A 26,211-nucleotide genomic window follows, 5' to 3' on the forward strand; every position below is an offset into this window, starting at 1 on the left:
TTCAGGATACCGATGGGAGCGACAATTGGTGTTCCGAAGCAAATTAACTATGCATACTGCGTTTGATCGTAAAGACAATTGCCATCCTGCAGAAATCACTGCATTAGGCATTTCAAAGTGAGTATTGCTAGTAAATCAAATCCATTTAAGCAAGTTGTTTTTTAAATAGCCAGATTTTTGAATGAGAACTCTCCTTTCCATATGATCTCAAGTCAGCCAATGCCAAGAGTACAGATTTGGTCTTTAGTCTCGGACCATAGATCTCTCCCAACCTCTGCCAAATAGTACTTCTTGACAAATGGTGAACTTGTAGTGTAGCAAGGGGAAGGGAACATGGCAGCTGTCCCGCACAGGACCCATGCGGCCGCACCACTGCGATTACGCGACGGGCGGGTACTTAACATATTGATGGCGGCTGCCCCCCCTCCCCCCCCCCCCCACAATCATGTGACGGGGATAGCATTGGCGACGCCATGCATGGCATCACCTGATACAGGAGCAGGTGCTGGTGCCATTTTTAAAAGGCTGTCAGCCCTGCAAGCAAAATACAGAGTTGCCCCTTCTCTCCCCCCCCCCGCCCCACCATCCATAAAATAATGCAGAGTTGCCCCCTTCTCCCTGCCCATCCATAAAATAAGGCAGAGTTTCCCCCTTCTTCCCACCCATCCATAAAATAAGGCAGAGTTTCCCCCTTCTTCCCACCCATCCATAAAATAATGCAGAGTTGCCCCCTTCTCCCCACCCATCCATAAGATAATGCAGAGTTGCCCCCTTCTTCCCACCCACCCATAAAATAATGCAGAGTTGCCCCCTTCTCCCTGCCCATCCATAAAATAAGGCAGAGTTTCCCCCTTCCCCACCTTGGCGCCAGTTTCTTATGGACCGGAAAGCATAGGTACGTGAGTGCCACACTTCAAGCTCAAGGTCGGGAACGTATGGAAGATCGCGGCGGATTGCATTGAAATGTATGCAAAAAGGTATTTAATATATATTTAAACTAGGGTCCCATCACAGAGCGGCGGAGGTGCTGCCATGGAGCAGAGGTTTTTCCTCATGTCTTTAATTTTTCTACCAATCACTTTAAATCTATGCCCCCTTGTCACTGACCTCTCTGCTAAGGTGAATAGACCCTTCACCTCCACTCTATCCACAATTTTGTATATTTCAATCAGATCTCCCTTCAGCCGACCCAATCTTTCCTCATAACTGCATTTTTCCAGTCCTGGCAACATCCTTGTAAATCTCCCCTGTACGCTGTAGTGCAGTTACATCCTTTCTGTAATGAGGTGACCAGAAGTGCACACAGTACTCAAGTTGTGGCTGAACTAATGAGTATGCAGTTCCAGCATAACCTTGTATTCTGTACCTCGGCTAATTAAGGAAAGGATTCCATATGCCTTTTTAACCACCATACCGACCTATCCTGCGACTTTCAGGGATCTGTGGACATTCACTCCAAGGTCCCTCACTTCCTCTACAGTTCTCAGTATTTTACCATTAATTGTGTATTGCTTTGCCTTGTTTGACCTCTCCAAATACATCACCTCACACTTCTCCGAGTTGAATTCCATTTGCCACTTTTCTGCCCATGTGACCAGACCATCAATATCTTCCTGTAGCCAACATCTATCCTCCTCGCTATCTACCACATGGCCAGTCTTTGTGTCGTCCACAAACGTCTTGATCATGCCCCCTACATTTACATCCAAATCTTTAATCTTCTTTTTCTTCTTTGGCCTCCTTGTCTCGAGAGACAATGGGTAAGCGCCTGGAGGTGGTCAGTGGTTTGTGGAGGAGCGCCTGGAGTGGCTATAAAGGCCAATTCTAGAGTGACAGGTGCTGCAGAAAAAATTGTTTGTCGGGGCTGTTACACAGTTGGCTCTCCCCTTGCACTTCTGTCTTTTTTCCTGCCAATTGCTAAGTCTCATTGACTCGCCACACTTTAGCCCCGCCTTTATGGCTGCCCGCCAGCTCTGGCGATCGCTGGCAACTGACTCTCACGAACAGCATGAAACAGGACTTCATGTCACGTTTGCAGACGTCTTTAAAGCGGAGACATGGACGGCCGGTGGGTCTGATACCAGTGGCGAGCTCGCTGTAAAATGTGTCGTTGGGGATCCTGCCATCTTCCATGCGGCTCACATGGCCAAGCCATCTCAAGCGCTGCTGACTCAGTAGTGTGTATAAGCTGGGGATGTTGGCTGCCTCGAGGACTTCTGTGTTGGAGATACGGTCCTGCCACCTGATGCCAAGGATTCTCCGGAGGCAGCAAAGATGGAATGAATTGAGACGTCGCTCTTGGCTGACAAACGTTGTCCAGGCCTCGCTGCCATAGAGCAAGGTACTGAGGACACAGGCTTGATACACTCGGACTTTTGTGTTCCGTGTCAGTGCGCCATTTTCCCACACTCTCTTGGCCAGTCTGGACATAGCAGTGGAAGCCTTTCCCATGCACTTGTTGATTTCTGCATCAAGAGACAGGTTACTGGTGATAGTTGAGCCTGGGTAGGTGAACTCCTGAACCACTTCCAGAGCGTGGTCGCCAATATTGATGGATGGAGCATTTCTGACGTCCTGTCCCATAATGTTCGTTTTCTTGAGGCTGATGGTTAGGCCAAATTAGTTGCAGGCAGCCGCAAAGCTGTCAATGAGACTCTGCAGACACTCTTCTGTGTGAGATGTTAAAGCAGCATCATCAGCAAAGAGGAGTTCCCTGATGACTTTCCGTACCTTGGTCTTCGCTCTTAGACGGGCAAGGTTGAACAACCTGCCCCCTGATCTTGTGTGGAGGAAAATTCCTTCTTCTGAAGACTTGAACGCATGTGAGAAGGGGACGCAGGGAGAAGAAAATCCCAAACAGTGTGGGTGCGAGAACACAGCCCTGTTTCACGCCACTCAGGATAGGAAAGGGGTCTGATGAGGTGCCGCTATGCTGAATTGTGCCTTTCGTATTGTCATGGAATGAGGTGATGATACTTAGTAGCTTTGGTGGACATCCGATCTTTTCTAGTAGTCTGAAGAGACCACATCTGCTGACGAGGTCAAAGGCTTTGGTGAGATCAATGAAAGTAATGTAGAAGGGCATCTGTTGTTCGCGGCATTTCTCCTGTATCTGACGAAGGGAGAACAGCATGTCAATGGTCGATCTCTCTGCACGAAAGCCACACTGTGCCTCAGGGTGGACGCGCTCGGCCAGCTTCTGGAGCCTGTTTAAAGCGACTCGAGCAAAGACTTTCCCCACTATGCTGAGCAGGGAGATTCCACAGTAGTTGCTGCAGTCACCGCGGTCACCCTTGTTCTTATAGAGGGTGATGATATTGGCATCGCGCATGCCTTGTGGTACTACTGCCTCGTCCCAGCACAGGCAAAGCAGTTCATGGAGTGCTGAGAGCAGGCTTGGCACTCTTGATTATATCAGGGGTATTGCTTTCCTTCCCAGGGGCTTTTCCGCTGGCTAGAGAATCAATGGCATCACTGAGTTCCGATTTTGTTGGCTGTACGTCCAGCTCATCCATGACTGGTAGAGGCTGGGCTGCATTGAGGGCGGTCTCAGTGACAGCATTCTCCCTGGAGTACAGTTCTAGGTAGTGCTCTACCCAGCGGTCCATTTGCTTGCGTTGGTCAGTGATTGTGTCCCCTGATTTAGATTTGAGGGGGGGCGATCTTCTTGATGGTTGGCCCAAAAGCTCTCAATGCCATCATACATTCCTCTGATGTTTCCGGTGTCTGAGGCCAGCTGAATATGACTGCATAGGTGTTGCCAGTAGTCATTTGCGCAGCGCCTGGCTGTTCTTTGTGCAGTGTTTCTGGCTGCTTTAAGTGCTACGGATGTTAACTCGCTGGGGGCTTTCTTGTAGTTCAACAGTGCAATGCGCTTAGTGGCTATGACAGGTTCCAGCTCTTCAAAATGAGATTGAAACCAGTCTGCTTTTCTCTTCACACGTTTGCCATAGGTGGTCAAAGCTGACTCATAGATGGTGTCTCTGATGTGGGACCACTTAGTCTCAGCATCCCCTGTGGGAGTGTTTTTAAGGGCTTTTACAAGTGAAATTAGAAATTTTTGGAACAGCTGTGGATAAGAAATTCTGCTCGTGTTGATGCACGGGTGGCCCTTCTGCTTGGAGTGATGCAGCTTCTTTGGTTTGAGTCTAACCTTGCTGCACACCAGGGAGTGGTCGCAGTCCGCACTGTGGAGGCTGCGTGTGACTTGAACACTGTATAAGGGGGCTCGCCTTGTGACGATGAGATCCAGCTGGTGCCAACGACGTGATCTTTGGTGCCTCCATGAAACCTGGTGACAGGGTTTAGTGTGAAAGAACGGGTTGGTGATGCAGAGGTTATGATAGGTACACAACTCAAGCAGTCTCTGTCCATTCTCATTCATCCTTCCAACACCATAGAGCCCAAGGCAGGAGGGCCATGAGTCATGGTCGGCCCCCACCCTGGCATTAAAGTCCCCCAGCAGGAACAGGTGTTCGGTGCTGGGGATGCTACTAATGATATTATGGAGTTCCTCATAGAACTGATCTTTAGCTTCAGGTGGGGAGCAGAGTGTTGGAGCATAGATGCTGAGTAGGTGCACTGGACCAGAGGCGGTGAGCAGTCGGATGGACAGTATGCGTTCCGAGCCATTTGAGGGAGGCTCTATCATGCTGAGCAAGGAGTTTCTGATGGCGAAGCCCACTCCATGCTGTCTTGGTTCTTCAGGATCCCAACCCTGCCAGAAGAAGGTGTAGTCTTGCTCTCTTGGAGATCCACTCGCAGGGAGGCGTGTCTCCTGAAGTGCTGCAATGTCTACATTGAGTCTACTGCGCTCGTTGTTAGTGATGGCGGTCTTCCGAGAATCGTTAATTTGTGTAAGGTCTTCCGACAGGCCAGGACACATAGTTCTGACGTTCCAGCTTGCAAAACGAAGGGCTGATGCCTTCTTTCCTTTTTTCGTGCTGTTTGGTGCGGTGTTGCAATCCACTTTTCGGGCAATGACCCTGAGCTCCAAGCACCCATTGAAGCAGGTGGACTGTGGCAGGACAGAACCTTATTGACTGGGGGCTGCCCGGTTTGAGGCGTGCGGTAGCTGCCCAGTGAGGTGCGATGACCTCTCCCACCGACAAAGGCAACCCGTGGCGCCCAATCTCTACGCCAATTGAGCTGGACTTATAACACGTAACTGCTGCCTTCCGTGTTGTTTTGGTTGCTGTGAGGCGACTACGGAGTGACCTCTCCATGGCGCATGCCTGGGCGAATGTATGGAGGTTGAGTGTTGCCCAAGCGTCAAAACCCCCCTCTCGGCCTTTCTGGTGGGGTCCAAAGGAGTGCAGAGCACGATGTTTGGCACCGGTTTGGCTGCAGGAACTGCCAGAAACATGCCAAGGGTGACACATGACCGTCTACGGGGTTCCGCTCCGGATTTTCTGTTAGGGTTTACTCCCTTAGCCTTGGTCTCTCCCGAGACGCCCACAAGGCAGTGGGGTTGTTAGGGCCCCTACACAGGGGTAGGAGGATGCCGGTGGGAGGAGGGGGTGCGAGGGGGTGGGGTGGAGGGAAGGGGGCTGTAAGGGGAAGTTGGTGTGAGGGGGGAGCTGGGAAGGGGTTGCGAAGGGGGGAGGGGGTGGGGGAGGAGGGATCTTTAATATACACCACAAAAAGCAGGGGACCCAGTACTGAGCCCTGTGGAAAGCCACTGGAAACAGCCCTCCAGTCGCTAAAACAGCCATCATCAATTATCCTTTGTTTCCTGCAACTGAGTCAATTTTGTATCCACCTTGCTGCATTTCCCTGGATCCCATGGGATTTTATTTTTTTAACCAGTCTGCCATGTCAGACCTTGTCAAAAGCCTTGCTAAAATCCAGGTAGACCACATCAACTGCACTACCCTCATCTATCTTCCTTGTTACTTCTTCAAAAAATTCGATCAATTTGGTCAAACAAGATCTTCCTTGAACAAATCTATGCTGACTATCCTTGATTAACCTGTGCCTTTCAAAGTGACAGTTTATCCTGTCTTTCAGAATAGATTCCAATAATTTGCCCACTATTGAGGATAGACTGACTGGCCTCTAATTATTCGGTCTATCCTTCACTCCCTTTTTAAACAGAGGTACAACGCAGCAATTCTCCAATCCTCCGGCACCACACCTGTATCCAATGAGAGCTGGAAAATGATGGTCAGACCCTCTGCTATTTCCTCTCTTTTAACAGCCTAGGATACATTTCATCCGGCCCTGGTGATCTATCAACTTTCAAGGATGCTAATCCCATTAATACTACCTCTCTCCCTATAATCCAATACTTCACACTGTTCCTCCTTAACTACAATATCTACATCGTCCCCCTCTTTTATGAAGACAGACGCAAGGTATTCATTAAGAACCATACCAATAGCTTCCGCTGCTGCACATAGGTTACCTTTTTGGTCTTTTATGGGCCCTACTCTCTCCTTAGTTATCCTCTTGCTCGTAATGTATCGATAAGACATCTTTGGGTTTACCTTGATTTTGCTTGCCAATATTTTTTCATGCCCTCTCTTTGCTTTCCTAATTTCACCCCTCCACTTTCTATACTCCTCTTGGCCTCTGTAGTATTGAGTTCTCGGTGTCGGACGTAAGCTTTCCTTTTCTGCCTGGTCTTACCCTGTAGGCTCCTTGACATCCACGGGGCTCTAGATTTGGCCGCTTCACCCTTTTTCTTTGTGGGAACATGTTTACCCTGAACCCATTGAATCTCCCCTTTGAATGCCTCCCACGTTCTGACACTGATTTACCTTCAATTAGCTGTTTCCAATCCACTTTTGCTACATCACTCCTCAGTTTAATAAAATTGGCCTTGCCCCAATTGAGAACTCTAACTCCTGTTCTATCTCTGTCCTTTTCCATAATTATGTTAAAACTAACTGAATTATGATCACTACCACCAAAATGCTCTCCTACTACCACTCCTTCCACCTGTCCATCTTCATTTCCTAAAACTGCGCCCTCTCTTGTTGGATTTGCTACATACTGGGCAAAAAGGTTCTCCTGAATGCACCTCAAAAATTCTGCTCCCTCAATTCCTTTCACAGTAAAACTGTCCCAGTTAATATTGGGGTAATTAAAATCCCCTACTATTACTGCCCTATTGTTCTTTCACTTTTCAGAGATTTGCCTACATACCTGTTCTATCTCCCTCTGGCTGTTTGGGGGTCTATAGTACACTCCCAGCAGTGTGATTGCCCCTTTTTTGTTGCTTAGCTCAATCCATATGGCCTCATTTGATGAATCTTCCAACATATCATCCCTCCTCACAGCTGTAATAGTTTCCTTGACTCAAATTGCCACTCCCCCTCCTTTCTTAGTCCCCCTCCCTATCACATCTGAAAACCCTGTAACCAGGAACATTGAGCTGCCATTCCTGTCCCTCCTTAAGCCATGTTTCTACAATTGCTATGATATCATACTGCCACATGTCTATCTGTGCCCTCAGCTCATCTGCTTTATTTGCTATACTCCTTGCATTGAAATAGATACCCTTGAGCACTGCAAAACTTTTAAAAAATTTTCTAACCCTCATTCCCTCTCTCTTCCAGACTTGTCCATTAATTTTCCGTCTTCCATTTTAATTTCTGATTTTGTCCCAGTTGAGTCTACCCTCAGGTCCCTATCCCCCTGCCAAACAGCACTAGTGAAACGTCCTGCAAGGAACTCAGTCCTGGCTCTGTTCAGGTGCAACCCGTCCGGCCTGTACAGGTCCCATCTCCCCCAGAGCCTGTCCCAATCTTCCAGGAATCTGAAGCCCCCCCTCCTGCACCATCTTTCCAGCCACGTATTCATCTGTCTTATCCTTCTATTTCTATACTCACTTGCACGTGGCACTGGGAGTAATCCGAAGATTACTGCTTTTGAGGTCCTGCTTGCCAATTTCTTGCCTAGCTCCCTAAATTATGACTGCAAGACCACATCCCTCTTTCTACCTATGTCGTTGGTTCCAATGTGGACCACGACTGCTGGCTGTTCACCCTTCCCTTTCAGGATATTCTGCAGCCACCCAGTGACATCCTTGACCGTAGCACCAGGGAAGCAACACACCATCCTGGATTCATGTCTGCGGCCACAGAAACGTCTATCTGTTCCCCTGACTATTGAATCACCTCTCACTATGGCTCTTCCAGTCTTCCCTGTACCCGCCCTGTGCAGCTGAGACACCTGTGGTGCCATGGACTTGGCTCTGGCTACACTCCCCAGACGAAGCATCACTTTCCTCAGTACTCAGAACTGAATACCTGTTGGAGAGTGAAATGCCTTCAGGGGTCTCCTGCACTACCTGCCTGATTCTTTTTGAATGTCTGGTGGTCACCCGTTCCCTCTCTCCCTGCATACTCTTAAGCTGTGGGGAGGCCACATCTATAAACGTGCTCTCCACATCGCTCTTATCTTCATAAATGCACCGCAGTGTCTCCAGCTACGCTCAAGTTCCAAAACCTGGAGCTCGAGCTGCTTCAATTGATGACACTTCCTGCATAAATGGTTCTCCAGGATACGGGAAGCATCCTGGAGCTCCCACATAGCACAGGAGGTGCACTCTCAAGGTTGAAGCAACCCTGTCATTCCTTTATTTATTAGTTGACCCTTTGCTACTGCTAAAGAAACCTTACCAATACTACAACAGCTTAGAATTATTAATAAGACCTTACTAGTACTGATAAATCCTACTAAAAATCAATACAGTTCACTAGTTAAATAAACCTTACTAAAAACAAACAACTACTCACTTGTTCCTTATTATTAAGCTATTTACACACACACCCTAACAGTAGTGTACGAACAGCTATTTAGAGTTAATCCTTAACAGCAGTTACTCACCAACCAATCACCTTGCAACTTTCCTGTGACGTCGCTGCTCACTTTTCAAACCCCAGCGTGCCTGGACTCCTCTCCTGCTCTAGGTAAGTGCTCTAGGCCGCGATCCTCAGGCTCTATTTATCGGCTCCCCGCTCCGTGTTCTTCCCCCAGGTCCGCTGCTCTCCTGGAAGGTAAGTGCTTTAGGCCCTGCTCCTCACTCCGGGTTCTTCCTGCAGGTTCGCTCCTCTCCTGGAAGGTAAGTGCCCTAGGCCGTGATCCTCGGGCTCTATTTATCGGCTTCCTGCTCCGTGTTCTTTCCGCAGGTCGGCTCCTCTCTGCTGCTCTCCCGGAACATATGATGGAGCAATTAAAATCAGAGATACACAAGAGGCCAGAATTAGAGGAGCGCAGATATCTTGGAGGGTTGTGGGGCTGGAGGAGGTTACAGATATAGGGAGGGGTGAGGCCATGGAGGGATTTGAAAACAAGGATGAGCATTTCAAAATCAAGATGTTGCTTGACCGGAAGCCAGAGCCAATGTAGGTCAGCAAGCACAGGGGTGATAAGGGAACGGGACTTGGTGCGAGTTCAGACATGGGCAGCAGAGGTTTGGATGACCTCAAGTTTGCGGGGAGTAGAATATGGGAGACCAGCCAGGAGTGTGTTGGAATAGTGAAGTCTGGAGGAATGAGGGTATGAGTGAGGTTTCATTAGCTGATGAGCTGAGACGGGACGAAGTTTGGTGCTATGACAGAGGTGGGATAGGTGGTCTTGGTGATGGAGCGAATATGAGGTCAGAAGCTCATCTTGGGGTCAAATGTGACACCAAGGTTGCGAGCAGACACACTTAATCTCACACTGTTGCCAGGGAGAGGAATGGTAGCTAGAGAACAGAGTTTGGAGCGGGGACAGAAAACAATGGCTTCAGTCTTCCCAATATTTAATTAGAGGAAATGTCTGCTCAGTACTGGGTGTTGGATAAGCAATTTTGCAACAGCGGAGGAGTCGAGAGAAGTGATGGTGAGGTAGAGCTGAGTGTTATCAGCATTCAAGTCAAAACTAACTTTTGGATGATGCTGCCAAAGGGCAGCATGTAGATAAGAAATAGAAGGGGTAAAGGGAAAGAGAGCTTAATATTTCAGAGTTAAGTATCAGAGCTAGTAGGGTCAGGCTGAAGAAATTAATTTCATAGGACTGACAAGGACAGCCTCTTACAGCACATAAATACAGTACAGATACTGATTGACCAGCTGCTCATTTTCATTTTAAGATTCCTGGCATTTTCCTTTTCTGTGTTCACCCCGTCAGTAGGAGGATTTATATTGTAACATAATCTATGCATTGTTCAGTTCTTTAGTATTTATAGTTTTTTCCACTAGTTGCTGGGTCTCTGTTGGAAGATGGTCTCTTGCAAAGCCCCCTCATGCTTCAAAACAATATTAAGTAGGGAGCTAGGGACAGTGAGGCTGTTTCTTAATTGTATCGTTGTCTTTACTAAGATACAGATCCAGGTGCTGATGAAATGAATTCTTCTCAATGGTCAGGCAATCAATCTGTTACACATTTTAAACACAAGCAAATAAAATATGAACTGTAGTCCCTGGGCATTTGGTGATCCGCTTCGAATCATAGAATGGTTACAGCACAGAAGGACGCCATTCGGTCCGTCTCTGTGCTCGCTCTCTGCAATAACAAACCAGCTAGTCCCACTCCCTAATCCTTTCGCCATAGCCCTACAAATGTTTCCTCTTCGGTGCTTTTCCAATTCCCTTTTGAAAGCCACAATTGAATCTTCCTTCACTACACTCTCAGGCAGTGTATTCCAGATCCTAACGACTCATGTCACCCCATTGGTTCTTTTGCCATTCGCCTTATGTCTGTGTGCTCTAGTTCTCGACGCTTCTGCCAATGGGAACAGTTTCTCTCAATCTACTTTGTCCAGGCCCCTCATGATTTTGAACACCTCTAGCAAATCTCCTCTTGCCCTTTTCTTCTCTAAGGAGAACAGCCCCAGCTTCTCCAATCTATTCACATAACTGAAGTCCCTTATCCCTGGAACCATTCTTGTAAATCTTTTCTGCATCCACTCTAAAGACTTCACATCCTTTCTGAAGTGTGGTGCACAGAACTGGGCACAATACTCCAGTTGAGGCTAAACTAGTGTTTAATAAAGGTCTGTTATAACTTCCTTGCTATTGTACTCTATGCTTCTATTTATAAAATTCAGAATCCCATGTGCCTTTTTAACTACTTTCTCAGCCTTCCCTGCCACCTTCAATGATTTGTGCACCAGTACTCCCACTTCTCTCTGTTCCTGCAACTCCTTCAGAATTGTACCCTTTATTTTACATTGTCTCTTCTCATTCTCTCTACCACTTCACACTTCCCTGCATTAAATTTCATCTGCCACGGGTTTGCCCATTCAATCAGCCTGTCTGTGTCCTCTTGAAGTCTATCACTATCTTCCTCACAGTTCACAATACCTCCAAGTTTTGTGTCATCTGCAAATGTTGAAATTGTGCCCTGTACACCCAAGTTTAGGTCATCAATATACATCAAGAAAAGCAGTGGTCCTAGTACCGACCACTGGGGAACCCCACTGTATATCTTCCTCCAGTCCAAAAAACAACTGTTAACCGTTCTGTTTCCTGTCACTCAGCCAATTCCATTTCCAGTGTCACTTTTATTCCAGGAGCTTCAACTTTGCTGCCAAACCTATTATGTAGCATGGTATCAAATGCCTTTTGGAAGTCCCTCGACACCACACCAACTGCATTAATCTCATCAGCTTAATAAAACATATTAAAAAAGGGAAAATAAAATAAATAATAGAATAAAATAATTAAGTAGTTAATTGAAACACGTTAAGGATGGCAGGACAGGTGATGTGTCACGGCTGCAGCAGGCGGGAGCTCCTGGATGCTAGCGTAATCCAGGGCAAACACGTCTGCAGTAAGTGTTTGCGGCTCCAAGAGCGTTTGCTCAGAGTCATTGAACTGGAGTCCGAGCTGAAGACATTGCGACACATCAGGGAGGGGGAAAGTTACATGGACATTTTGTACCAGGAGGCGGTCACGCTCCTTAGGATAGGGTCTTCTGATTTGTTCAGTGGTCAGGGAGAGTGTGGCTGCAGCTGAGGCAGGTAAGGGGACCCAGAGGGCAGGAGTGCAGGAGCCTCAGCCTTTGCGATTGCCCAACAGGTTTGAGATTCTTTCAGTTTGTTTGGATGAAAGTGGGGGCTGCAGGGTGGATGAGCAACCCAACATGGCCCTATGGTACAGGAAGCCATTCAAGTGGAGGGAGAAAAAAGGAATGTAGTGGTAGTAGGGGACAGTATAGTTAGGGAGATTGACACTGTTCTCTGCAGCAATGAACGAGAGTCCAGACGGCTGTGTTGCCTGCCCGGTGCCAGGGTTTGGGTCATCTGCTCAGGACTGGAGAGGAACTTAGTGAGAGGGGGAGGATCCAATCTTCGTGGTCCATGTAGGTACCAACGACATAGGCAGGACAAGGAAAGAGGTTCTGCATAGTCGGTATGAGGAACTAGGTGCCAAATTAAGAAGCAGAACCTCAAAGGTAATAATCTCTGGATTATTACCTGAACCACATACAAATTGGCATAGGTCTAATAAGATTAGAGAAATTAATGCGTGGCTCAAAGACTGGTGAGGGCGACACAGTGGCGCAGTGGTTAGCACCGCAGCCTCACAGCTCCAGGGACCCGGGTTCGATTCCGGGTACTGCCTGTGTGGAGTTTGCAAGTTCTCCCTGTGTCTGCGTGGGTTTTCTCCGGGTGCTCCGGTTTCCTCCCACAAGCCAAAAGACTTGCAGGTTGATAGGTAAATTGGCCATTATAAATTGTCACTAGTATAGGTAGGTGGTAGGGAAATATAGGGACAGGTGGGGATGTTTGGTAGGAATATGGGATTAGTGTAGGATTAGTATAAATGGGTGGTTGATGTTCGGCACAGACTCGGTGGGCCGAAGGGCCTGTTTCAGTGCTGTATCTCTAATCTAATCTAAAAATTGAGTTCCAGTTCTTGGGGCACTGGCACCAGTACTAGAGAAAGTGGTGGCTGTACCATTGGGTCGGTCTAACCTTGAACCTTGCTGGGACCGGTGTTCTAGTGAACTGCATAACTGGGGAAGTAGAGAGGATTTTAAACTGAATAGTAGGGGCAAGGGATGAAATTTGGAAAGATGGTAAATCAAGGAGTAGAGACAATGCAAGAGAGAAAGGTATTAATATGGGAAATGATGAACAGACTGTGACAGGAAGGGACAGAGCATACAAATCTGAGTAAATCAACAGATAAGGCTAGAGGTTACAAAAATAATATAAGGGCACAACTAAAGGCTCTGTATCTGAATGCAAGTAGCATTCGAAACAAAACCGATGAACTGAGAGTGCAAATAGAAATAAATAAGTATGATCCGATAGCCATTACAGCGATATGGCTGCAGGATGACATAGATTGGGACCTGAATATTGAAGGGTACATGGCATTTAGGAAGGACAGGAAGCTAGGAAAAGGTGGAGGGGTAGCTCTGTTAATTAATGATGGTATTAATGCAATAGAGAGGGAGGACCTAAGTTCAGGAGACCAGTTTGGATGGAGATGAGAAATCATAAAGGTAAAAGTCACTTGTGGGACTGGTGTACAGGCCACCTAACATTAACCACACTGTAGGATGGGGTATAAAGGAAGAAATAATGGCAGCTTGTCAGAAAGGTACAGCGATAATTATGGGGAATTTTAACCTACATGTAGACAGGAAAAATCAGATGGGCAGAGGTAGCCTAAATGAGGAGTACATAGAATGTTTTTGGGATAATTTCTTGGAACAATACGTTCTGGAGCCAACCAGAGAGCAGGCTATACTAGACCTGGTATACAATGAGATGGGATTAATTAATGACCTCCTAGGTAAGGTGCCCCTAGGTAGCAGTGACCATAACATGATTGAATTTTACATTCACTTTGAGGGAGAGAAGAGTGTGTCCAAGACTAGTATTTTAAACTTAAATAAGGGCAGTTATGAGGGCATGAAAGCAGAGCTAGCTAAAGTGAACTGGCAAATCAGGTTATGGGATAGGTCAATAGAGATGCAGTGGCAGACATTTAAGGGGATATTTCAGAATACACAGAATAGATACATTTCAATGAGAAAGAAAAATTCCACGGGTGGGACCCATTATCCGTGGTTAACTAAGACAGTTAAAGATAGTATCAAACTTAGAGAAAGCCTATATTTGCGCAAAGATGGGAGGCAGGTCAAAAGATTGGACAGAATATAAAAAACAGCAAAGAATGACAAAAAGATTGATAAAGGTAAAATTAAAGTACGAGAGAATGCTAGCTAGAAATATAAAGACAGATAGTAAGAGTTTCTATAGATATTTAAAAAGAAAAGCGTTAACAAAGTGAGCGTTGGTCCTATAAAAAGTGAGTCTGGGGAATTAATAATGGACAATAAGGCGAAGGCAGATGAATTGAACAGATATTTTGTATCACTATTGAGGATACAAATAACATCCCAGTATTAGCTGTAAGTCAGGAAATAGAAGAGAGGGAGGAACTCAAGAAAATTACAATCACGAGGGAAGTGGTATTGAATAAATTGTTGGAGCTGTGGGCTGACAAGTTCCCGGGTCCTGCTGGACTTCATCCTGGGGTGTTAAAAGAAGTGGCTAGTGAGATAGTTGATGCGTTAATTTTAATTTTCCAAAATTCCCGAGACTCGGCGAAGGTTCTGTTAGATTGGAAAATAACGAATATAACTCCTTTATTCAAAAAGGGAGGGAGACAGAAAGCAGGAAACTAACATCTGTCTTAGGGAAAATATTAGAAGCTATTACTAAATATGTTATAACAGGGCAATTAGAAAAATTCATGATAATCAGAGTCAACATGGTTTTGTGAAAGGGAAATCATGTTTAACCAATTTATTGGAGTTCTTTGAGGGAGTTACATGTGCTGTGGATAAAGGGGAACCGGTAGATGTATTGTATCTAGATTTCCAGAAGGCATTTGATAAGGTTATTGCAGAAAATAAAAGCTCATTGTGTAGGGGGTAACATATTGGCATGGATAGAAGATTGGTTAGCTAACAGGAAAGAGAGTAGGCATAAATGGGTCATTTTCAGGTTGGCTAGATGTAATGTGTGGTGTGCCACAGGGATCTGTGCTGGGGCCTCAACTTTTTACAATTTATATATATGACTTAGATGAAGGGACCAAAGGTATGGTTGCTAAATTTGCTGATGACACAAAGATAGATAGGAAAGTAAGTTGTGAAGAGGACATAAGGAGGCTACAGAGGGATATAGATAGGTTAAGTGAGTGGGCAAAGACCTGGCAAATGGAGTATAATGTGGGAAAGTGGGAAATTGTCCACTTTGGCAGGAAGAATAAAAAAGAAGCGTATTACCTAAATGGTGAGACATTGCAGAGCTCTGAGATGCAGAGGGATCTGGGTGTCCTAGTGCATGAATTGCAAAAGGTTAATATGCAGGTATAGCACGTAATTAGGAAAGCTAATAGAATGTTATCATTTATCGCGAGGGGAATTGATTACAAAAGTGGGGAGGTAATGCTTCAGCTATACAGGGCACTGGTGAGACCACATCTGGATTACTGTGTACAGTACTGGTTTCCTTATTTAAGGAAGAATGTAAATGCATTGGAGGCAGTACAGAGAAGGTTTACTAGACTAATACCTGGAATGGGCGGGCTGTCTTATGCGGAAAGATTGGACAGGCTAGGCTTGTATCTGCTGGAATTTAGAAGAGTAAGAGGCGCCTTGATTGAAACATATAAGATCCTGAGGGATCTTGACAGGATGGATGTGGAAAGGATGTTTCCCCTTGTGGGAGAATCTAGAACTAGGGATCACTGTTTAATAATAAGGCGTCACCCATTTAAGACAGAGGTGAGGAGAAATTTTTTCTCTGAGGGTCATGAGTCTTTGGAATTCTCTTCCTCAAAAGGCGGTGGAAGCAGTCTTTGAATATTTTTAAGGCAGAACATACGAATTAGGAGCAAGAGTAGTTAGATACATTCTTGATAAGCAAGGGGGTGGAAGGTTATCGGGGGTAGGTGGAAATGTGGAGTAATCAGTTCAGCCATGAATTTATTGAATGGCAGCGCAGGCTCGAAGGGCTGAGTGGCCTACTCCTGCTCCTAATTTGTATGTTCATATATCAGCCCCCTCTGTTACCTCATCAAAAGCTCAATCAAGTTAGTTAAACACTATTTGGCTTTAACAAATCCGTGCTGGCTTTCTTAATTAATCCACACTTGTACAAGTGACTGTTAATTTTGTCCCGGATTATTGTTTCTAAAAGCCTATCCACCACTGTGGTTGAAGCAACTGGTCAGTAGTTGCTGGGTTTATCCTTACACCCTGTTGTCATTAAAGAGTTTATTTGGAAGTCTCCATCCCAATGCGGAAGCTGCACTGAAGGAATATGCGGATTGGAGATACAACTTAGTGGTCCCGATTCTCCAACCTACTGGAAGAACATGATGACAGAATTATCCCTGTAATATATTACTTGTCCTTCAAAGGATCAGGAATTTGATGAGCTTGCATTTGAAGGCTATCAGGGCTTTATCCTGGACAACCTCGCTGCAGTCCTCATGCTGCAGTACACTTAGTTTTCCTCAGAAATGCAACTGGCCGTAGCTAATCACAGAAATGCAAACCTATTGCAGTGCAGAAGGAGACCATTCAGCCCATGTCTGTACCTGCTCTGCGAATTAGCAATTCACTTCGTGCCATTCCCCACCTTCTCCCCATAACCCTGCACATTCTTCCTTTTCATATAACAGTCTTGTACGCTGTGCCCCTATTAGTAAAGCCTGGGATACTGTATGCTTTATTAATCGCGCTCTCAATCTGTCCTGCCACCTTCAATGACTGATGCACATGAACACCCAGGTCCCTCTGCTCCTGCACCCCCTTTAGAATTGTACCCTTTATTCTATACTGTGTCTCCATGTTCTTCCTACCAAAATGAATCACTTCACATTTCTCTGCATTGCACTTCATCTGCCACTTTTCCGCCCATTCCACCAACTTGTCTATGTCCTTTTGAAGTTCTACACCATCCTCCTCACAGTTCACAATGCTTCCAAGTTTTGTATCATCCACAAATTTTTAAATTGTGCCCTGTACACTAAGGTCTAGGTCATTAATATATATCAGGAAAGCAAGGGTCCCAACACTGATCCCTAAAGAACTCCACTGCAAATCTTCCTGCAGCCCGAAAAACATCCATTAACCTCTACTCTTTGTTTCCTGTCACTCAGCCAATTCCGTATCCATGTTGTTCCCGTCCCTTTCATTCCATGAGCCATAACTTTGCTCACAAGTCTGTTGTGTGGCACTGTATCAAATGCCTTTTGAAAGACTATGCACACCACATCAACTGCATTGCCCTCATCAACCCTCTCTGTTAGCTCCTCAAAAATCTCCAGCAAGTTAGGCAAACGTGATTTTTCCTTAAGGAATGCATGCTAGCTTTCTTTTATTTAACCCGCATTTGTCCTTGTGACTATTAATTCTGTTCTGAATTATTCTTTCTGGAAGTTTACCCACCACCGAAGTTAAACTGACTGGCCTGTAGGTGCTGGGCTTATTTTTACACCCTTTTTTGAACTAGGGGGTAACGTTTTCAATTCTCCAGTCCTCTGGCACCACCCCCAAGTCCAAGGAAGACTGAAAATTTTATGTGCAGTGCCTCTGCAATTTCCAGCCTCACTTCCCTCAGTATCCTTGGATGCATCTCATCCGGTCCTGGTGCTTTATCCACTGTAAGTACAGACAGCTTATCTAATACATCCTCATCAATTTTAAACCCTTCTAGTGTCTGAATTACCCCCTTTTTCACTAATGCCTGGGTTGCATCATCTTCCTTGGTAAAGGCAGATGCAAAGTATTCGTTTAATACCTCAGCTCTGTCTCCATGCATAAATCCCCTTTATGGTCCCTAATTGGCCCAACTCCTCCTTTTACCACCCTTTAACTATTTATATGCGTCTAGAAAACGTTGGTATTTCCTTTAATGTTAGCTGCCAGTCTCTTTTCATGCTTTCTCTTTGCTTATTTGTTTTTTCACTTCCCCTCTGGACCTTCTATATTCAGCTTGCTCTCGATCATATTTTCTACCTGGCATCTGTCATAAACACACTTTTTCTTCTTTATTTTAACCTGTGCCTCTCTTATCATCCAGGGAGCTCTGGATTTGTTTACCCTACCTTTCCCCTTCAAGGGAACATACCTTGACTGTGCCCGAACTATCTCTTCTTTGAAGGTAGCGCATTGCTCAGCTACTGTTTTCCTGCCAACCTTTGACTCCAATTCATTCATCCCAGCTCCATTCTTAACATGTTGAATTTGGCTTACCCCCCCCCCCCCCCCCCCCAAGTTAATTAATCTTACTCTGGATTGTTCTTTGTCCTTTTTCATAGTCAGCATAAACCTTATGATACAATGATCACTGTCCCCTTAATGATCTCCAGCTGATACTTGATCCACTTGGCCCACCTCTTCAAAACGTCTTTGCATGGTGTAAACTCACACAAAATATAATACAGAAATCATGAAGGTGTGCCCATCTTCATAAACCATCCTAATAATTGAAGCTTTTATTTTAAATACTTCCAGTTCTTTTTTTGAGTTTCTGAAAGCACTCTAGGGTATGTTATCATGGGTGATGGAGGCCCTCCATTGACCAAGTGATCATTCATTACATATGAATCTAATCAATGAGGAAAGGATTCAAAGCAGCACATCCATGCCTAATCATATCCAATTCCAAGATCCACATTTCTTTCTATTGGATTACTAGATCAGGACCAGGAGCCCCGAAAGCTAGGTTTCACTTTCCAAGGCAACACAAGGCAAAGGTTTTTTTTTTTACTCTCAAGATATGGCCAATGTGACATCTACTGCATATTTCTACTTTTCCTCTGAAAATGATGGGCATTCTGCAGTGATTGTTTTTCCAACTGCCCATTTCAGACATATTGTGGGACTGGAGTTACTTGTAGTCCAGACCAGGAAGAGGTGTGGCAGTTAGTTTGATTTTTACAATAATCCAGCAGCTTTCAGTCATATTTCTCCTAGACCAGCCTACAAATGACCAGATTTATTAAAATTGATTTCACAATTCAGTTGTGAACTAATTGTGAAAACATGCCATTATTAGTCTCTGCCTTGCATTCCTTATGCACTGCTCATCATGTCTGGCCTCCATCACTGTGCTCTGATCTTCCGTGCGTGCGTGGCCTTGGCTGTCCTCTGTGTCCTCTTTGTCCGAGGATGTCTCATGCTCAGGTTGCAAATCCAGTATCACCATGCTACTGTGCCTGTAATACCAACCTATTGCCATCAAGGCTGAGATCGGCTAAATAACTGATGTTTAAAAGTAACTTTCTCTTATTAGATACTGAATTCCATTTGAAAAATTGAAGTACTGATTTTATTTAGGTGGTAGTGTACGTTCTCAGTGCTCAGAAACTCAACCCCCATGTGCAGCTGTAGGTAATTCATGTTGGTAATTCCTCCTAACCAGGCTGCTGACAATTACTCTGTGCTTTTTACTTCATGGTGTTTGCTGAATTGCCCATGAAACATCTGGCCTGTCACTTTAATGATGTGATCAAGTCAAATTTTACTCCTCCATCTTCTGATTGGGCAAAAGAAAACAGCTTAATTCCCAACCAGAGACAGATTTTTACGCCACATGGCCATCTCTGAAAATAGGCCCTATTATCAGTGGAGGCAGAGTTCAAGAGGGAGAAATAATTGAAAAGAAAGGATGAAGATGAGTATGTGAAAGAAAAAAAAATAGGGGAAAAGAGATTTTAAAGCAATTTACATTTACTTCGTGTGAATGATTTTATGTAATAGTTGTGCTCAGTAAGTAGCATTATTCTTAAAAGCTCCTTGAGCCTTAGAGTGGCAGTTGGAATAAGGAGGGGCGGGCAAAGGGACCAGGATAAAGACCCACCTCCTAAATCTGACTTTACATATGCAGCTTTCAGATTATTTTTATATTATTTGCAATTATCATCTACTATTGAATGAAAAATGTTTTGAATAGGTTAAAATGACCATTGAAACTACACTTGGGTTAAAATGTTACAGGTTTTCAAAATGAAAACACTTTTCAGAATTTAACATATTAAATGGATCAGTAACTTAGTTAATGCAGTCATTTTGGTCTTGCTATTTTGTTTCCTTCCCTGCAGGGATCACAGTAAAATTCTGGTAGGTGATGCACGAGGTCGGGTGTTTAGCTGGTCAGTGAGTGATCAGCCAGGGAGGACAGCTGCTGACCACTGGATTAAAGATGATGGAGGTGATTGCTGTTCAGGATGTTCGGTGCGCTTCTCCCTGACTGAGAGACGCCATCACTGTAGAAACTGTGGACAGCTCTTCTGTCAAAAGTAAGAGGGCATGTAATATGTTTTGCAAAATTTGGGGTGCTCTTTTTGATGTGCATTCCATAATGAACCTTTTACTGTATTTAAATCAGATGAAGTACAACTGCAGTTGAGTTTTAATATATCAGCACTAACATCTCATTAGATCTTGATTTAGATGGCTGAGTGGAAATTGAGAATAGAATACTCAACATTTCTGATGATTCTGTGGAATAGCAACAAAAGCATGAATTTTATCAGCTAAATTCACATTCATGAGTGAAATAGCAAAGAAATATTCTGGGTTATTTAATATATCTCCACAAATATTCAATTAGCTACTTAATACAGGTAGGCTCAATTAGTGAGGTTTTCCTTTGCACTGCACCTGGAAGGAGAAATGCAAAGGGAACTAGGGTGGAAACTCACCACATTAGAACTTTGTCCCCATTGCATCATGCCCAGAGTTCCCGGCGTGTACCTGATAGGTGGCAGTAGATCTATGCCTGGAATTAATGCAGGCCCGCTGTTACTATTTTAATAAGGCAGGAGGGACCATTTCTGTTTCCCACCTTACCTTTCACCATTGGGCATCCCAGTGGAAGAGTACCTGTAGAAACCTCATGGAAAGATTTGTGCAGGTTAGAGGGTCTTAGGAGATTCTGGGGGCAGTCCAAGACTGAAGACAAACTATCAGGACACATCTTAAAGGTAATTTCCCCTCTCCCTGCTCCGCAGGACAGTCTTTGGGCCTACACAACAACCAAGCCAGTAAACTTTATCAGTATTTATATTTAGTTGTGTTCATCTCAATAAATTCATTATACATAACGAATGATCTGATTTCCTTCTAAATTTTACACATTACTGCGCCTATGTAAATTCATACACCTAAAGTTATTGCATGTGTAGACTGCCATTCCGAGTTTGATAAAGCTGTTGTGAGTTAGGTGAAGTTACTTAATGCATGTCACTTGTGCATTAGAGGTGATTCAACTTGTATTGTAGTTACCTCATGCGTCAACATGCAAAGTCTTTCTTTCAGATTATAAGCCAGCTGTATGCAATATCTTTACAAGTTGAGCAGTGTTGTCTTAATGAATTTGTTCTGAATTTCTGAACTGGTTTTTAACATTTCTGATCAGAGAATTCTGCTTACAGCTTTTTCACACTGCTTTGACATATTTTACTAATATATATGGAGATTGAATAAAATGAGGTAGCCTATTAGTTTGTACGTCCAATGTATGGTTTTCTAGCACCAGCACAGGTGTGAGTAGTTGAATTGCTTCCAGCTGCACTGACATTTCTGTGGTTCTTCATTCAACCATCATGTATAAAATTCCCTCTCTCCTACTTCTGTGTTCTTTCTAACTCGGCAAAATTTGGAGTTTTTTGATAAACTTCTTGCCTAGAATGTTGCATTCTCACATTATTTGATTTTACTTTCTCTTCCTGAGAAAAACTTAACATGTAACTCAAGGCAAGGCCTTTTATGAAAAGGAAATTGGAAAGACCACCTGAGATAGTTGCATGTAGTGCAAAGTTGTTAATGGGCCTTAGCTGTTTTTCTTCTGTTGCGTGAAGATTTGTTCATTTTGTCAATGTGAGTTGAACTGTGTCCAAAATACAAGAAAAACTACCAGTCATTGGTAATCTAATATTGTTTGCAGACACTAAAAGAGATCTTTGACAGGTTGCTCTTGTCTTTTGTCAAGAATAGTATTTGATTTTCATGCCCCTATTTGGTGAAGTGGCCCAGTATCAATTTAGACCTCTAAGCCATAAAGATGATATCTGAATTTTTGTAACACTAATTTTGATACAATTTTCAAGAAAAAAAATCGTTGCAATTGTTTTAGATTCTACTCTATTTCATATTACAGGTGCAGTCGATTTCAGTCTGAGATCAGACGTTTGAAAATCTCCTCACCAGTCCGTGTCTGTCAGAATTGTTACTATAACCTGCAGCAGGAGAAGGGAACTGAGGAGAGCTCGAGGAACTAACAAGTTATTGATCTATCAGTGACCAGACAAGTAGAATCATTGTTACTCCCAGCTATTTCAAATGATTTTATGCAAAAAGAAAGTCTTGTGGAGAGAAAAAAAGAGTTTACATAAATTTCTTTGTACTGTGTTGAAGCACTGTAATATACTGAATAGAAAGGGATCACTTGCCTTGCAGTTAATGTGCTCATCTCTATGCCTAAGTTGTAGCTGGTTTGAATGTTCTGGAATGTGCTGAGAGTATGATTTTGGCAGTTCTGGACTTAAAACTATCACTCAAACATCTTGGTAATGTCACCCATATTCATGGAACTAGTGGCTTGTAAGATTTTAGATGTAAATCTGCCATCTTTGCAAGAATCCTATTTGTTTATAGTGTAAATAGTTGTAATGGCCTTTTTAACAAGAGGAACTTCTGAATTGCCTGTTGCAAGATGTCCTACTAACCACTAATTGTGTGATTTAAGAAATCAATTGTTGTGTCCAGCATCATTCTGTATCTATTTTAGGAAATAATGAAAATGTACAAAATCTAACCGGAACACCCATCATTATCAATTGCATTAATACCCTGCATTGTGTTTTTTTAATTTTAATTATTGTTTGATTCAAACAATAATGGATTTGTGAGTTTGTTTCCTCCATTACATAAGCTCACGGTATCGAAGAAAAAGGGGCATGCAGCAGTTTCAGACCAGTCATGTCATTGTACCTGTCTGTTTTCAGAATAATAGCTTCCTTGGTATTCATACCTTCTTGAAAATACTAAAGTTTATCTGGGATATTCCTATGCTATAACATCAGCATCTGTGTTCTAACAAACATTTATTTAACTCCTTTTAGGAGCAATAGGACACTTGCAATGCTTGAAAATACAAGTGGCACTTTCAACATTGCACTACCACAATGCAAGGCTTTGATTTTGCATGTGTGCTTTGAGGGGGAGCAGGGGTGTTGGTAGGGGGCAGTGGGGAAGCAAGAAAATAAACCTGGTGACTTCCTTACCATTAAATTCTGTTCCACCAAGCACAGTGCACTGCAATTAGGGTAAAATGTAAACTGAAATAAATTAAACGTCGTACTATTGTAATTTGAGTAGATGCATTTTCTACCTTATCCAAGCTGTTTACAAAATATTAATGTATTCTAGACCAGCAAGTATAAAAGCAGTATTTTCTCTGTACACCAATATATGGCATATTAAGTCATAATACAGTCAAGCAGCATTATTTAAAACGATGTTATGTTAGAATGTATCCAGTATCATGTGGTAAAGCAAGGAGACATGTTAGGCTGCAGTTGTTCAATGAACCCTATGATAGAATGTTCACTGCAGAGTGTAAAACCTTTAAGTTCCTAGATCTTTCCCAATTTTTAGAAATTACAGCACAATGTGTCAGCAACAATTCAGTGATCTTGTTTATCCAGTTGACCTTTAATAGCCATTCAGTGAATTTATTTAAGGAAATGTTTTCCACATGTTTAGTTGATCAAATTGCTAATAAATGTTGTACCGATCAGTTTAGTGTTTATGGACTCTGATGGCTGGCGTGATGCTCCAGGTAGTAATTTCTGAAAAACCACGGCATATAAAAGGGAAAATACTACAGTCAGTTCCCATTTACAGAGCACATTTATAATGGACCTCAGTATTTTATATTAGCTGTCAAAAAATGTTGCTGTTAAATAACAGCCAATGTCTGTAAGCACATTGACTGGGGCAGTGAAGCAACTACTGGTAGTTGTTAATGTGTTAATTATAGTGAGGGTCCCTGGGAATCAGACGAGATTGTAGATTCATTGGCTGTTAAAGGCCGCTTGCCCTATTGCAGTGGTACTGTGGGCAGTAAACGTTTCTTTTTACGTTAAATGCTGCTACCAATGCACGGATCACCTCTTAGGAGGGTAACTGATCTTCATGTTTATTTAAAATGAACTTTTTTTATGTTAAAATTGTGATGGGCATATCAACATGTACTATATCATATTCTGTAGAAAGCACTTAGAGCAATCCATGTTGTAGCAAATATAATCTTTGTGCAGAACTAACATATTCATCTTCCCTTTTCCCTTGTAAAACGCATTATTCATGTGTACTTCTCTGTATAATGTATTGTGCAATTTGTACCGTTGTGCTTACAATAGTAGAACCTGCTGCTAAAGAGCAACACTTGTCTACATCGATACCGAAGTTACAGAAAATGATTTTGCACCTTGCTATTGTGTATAAAACCAGTAGGAATCATTTTATCATATACATTTTCTCTATCATTTTAAAAGACAGCATTTCTTTACAGTAAATGAACTGTATAATATTTATGCAATTATACTGTTTTTGAAGTATTTTTAATTTCAGCAAGTTTTGTTACTTGTTGCATGATTAACACAGCTGACTTTTTGTGTCAGTAAAATGTATATTGTTTTCCACCTTTTTTGTTTAATATATTAATCAATTACTTGTACCCCTCCCTCCCCAGATGACCATTATCTGTACAGTAATGAATCTGAAATGAAGAAAACTGGCTGAACTGGAGTGGGATTTTTGTACTATATATGAGATCTGAAATCCTTTGTTTTGGTGGTTCCTGTGCTAGACTGATGCATTATATTAGTGTGTAAACTGTGGTATCTGAATGTTCATTGTATATTTGTCTTTAATGCAAAAGAGCTACAGTCACACAAATACATATGTAACTAATGCAATAGAGACAAGTCCTGGTACTAAACTTTTTTTCATTTAAATAAATACCTGCTATTTACCACCAAATATTGTTTACTATTGTAAGTTCACATTAACAAAAATTAGTTAATTGATTGGTTATTTGTGCTTTGATGAATGTGAGATCCATTCTGGAACCATTTTTATCTGGTATAATTTATTAAAGTTCTAATATTTTTCTGATCTTTACGCAATTTGCTTGAGATACAAAAGCAGCGTACAGAGCTATATTTCTAAGGTGAAGAGTGTCAGTGAAAGCACATATTGTAGCATGTTGTTTCCTTTTAATTGTGTTAAGAAAAAAGAATATGCAAGTGTTGGAATCTTGTAACAAATACTGCAGACTCTGAGCTCATCAGGAAGACATTGTGTGTAACTGTTAAGGAAATTCACAGTTGTTAAACATTTATCACCTAAGGATTCTAGGTACCAATGATCTGGTTTCAAGTGTGAAACTGCAAGAAGAAGCTCAAGATTGGATTACCATCTTAAATTCACCGAGGGTATATCTGGTATAATAGGTGTATAGTGGGTAGTGAATTATGCAGTTTTATCAGGTTTTTGATTGCTTTGTCAATGAAGGAGTTTTTTTTGGGTGGGGTTTGGTACATTTTATACACTGTGTTCTTTCATTGTTGCTAATTTGTTGTTTAATTCCTGCAGTACCCGTTACCTTTTATCCACCAACTGAATTGTAGCTTGTGTGAAATTTTTATTTGTCCCAATCCTGTATACAATTCAACCTTTTAACTGCACGATTAGTGACAATCTGTTCCAACTGAAAATACTGAACAAGATTAAATATTTTGTATGTGTTGCAATCAGTAAACTTTAGTGATTTGGTGTCCTGACCCTTCCATGATGCTCCAATATGTGTTTCTATGCTGAGATGGAACATTGTGCTCAGATTTTGAGACTAGGTATATGTCCCCACAGAGAAAATGATCAAGGATGATTCATCTTTTCTATCACTGTGGAGACACTAATCATCTGCTTGGTTTCTCCTTGCAGTTGGAAATGTGCAACCATAAGCACAAATTCATATTATTAGGCATTTGATTACCTTGCAGATACAATATAATTCCTTCCTTTCCACATAGAGGGAACAAATCACTTTAAGGTGCCATGCTTTTAACAGAAAATGCTTTTTGTGTTGAATGGAATTCCTTCAGTGCCTCTCCATTTCCCAAAGTGCTCTACACAATCTTACTTTGAGACTGCATCTCAATTCTTTTT

At 43.0% G+C, this 26,211-nt stretch overlaps 1 protein-coding gene across 1 annotated transcript in view; it reads left to right on the forward strand.

The window, feature by feature from the left end:
* Nucleotides 1–25,023, forward strand: part of wdfy3 (WD repeat and FYVE domain containing 3) — a 498,547-nt gene extending 473,524 nt beyond the window's left edge. The window contains exons 64-66 of the mRNA XM_068038896.1: nucleotides 6–117; nucleotides 20,076–20,273; nucleotides 22,136–25,023. Coding sequence (XP_067894997.1) covers nucleotides 6–117; nucleotides 20,076–20,273; nucleotides 22,136–22,256 — 431 coding nt within the window. The 3' untranslated portion in view covers nucleotides 22,257–25,023. The remainder of the gene's footprint in view (nucleotides 1–5; nucleotides 118–20,075; nucleotides 20,274–22,135) is intronic.
* The last annotated feature ends 1,188 nt before the right edge of the window (nucleotides 25,024–26,211 follow it).

This window comes from Heterodontus francisci, chromosome 1, assembly GCF_036365525.1.
Source record: "Heterodontus francisci isolate sHetFra1 chromosome 1, sHetFra1.hap1, whole genome shotgun sequence".
NCBI classification, from domain to species: Eukaryota; Metazoa; Chordata; class Chondrichthyes; order Heterodontiformes; family Heterodontidae; genus Heterodontus; species Heterodontus francisci.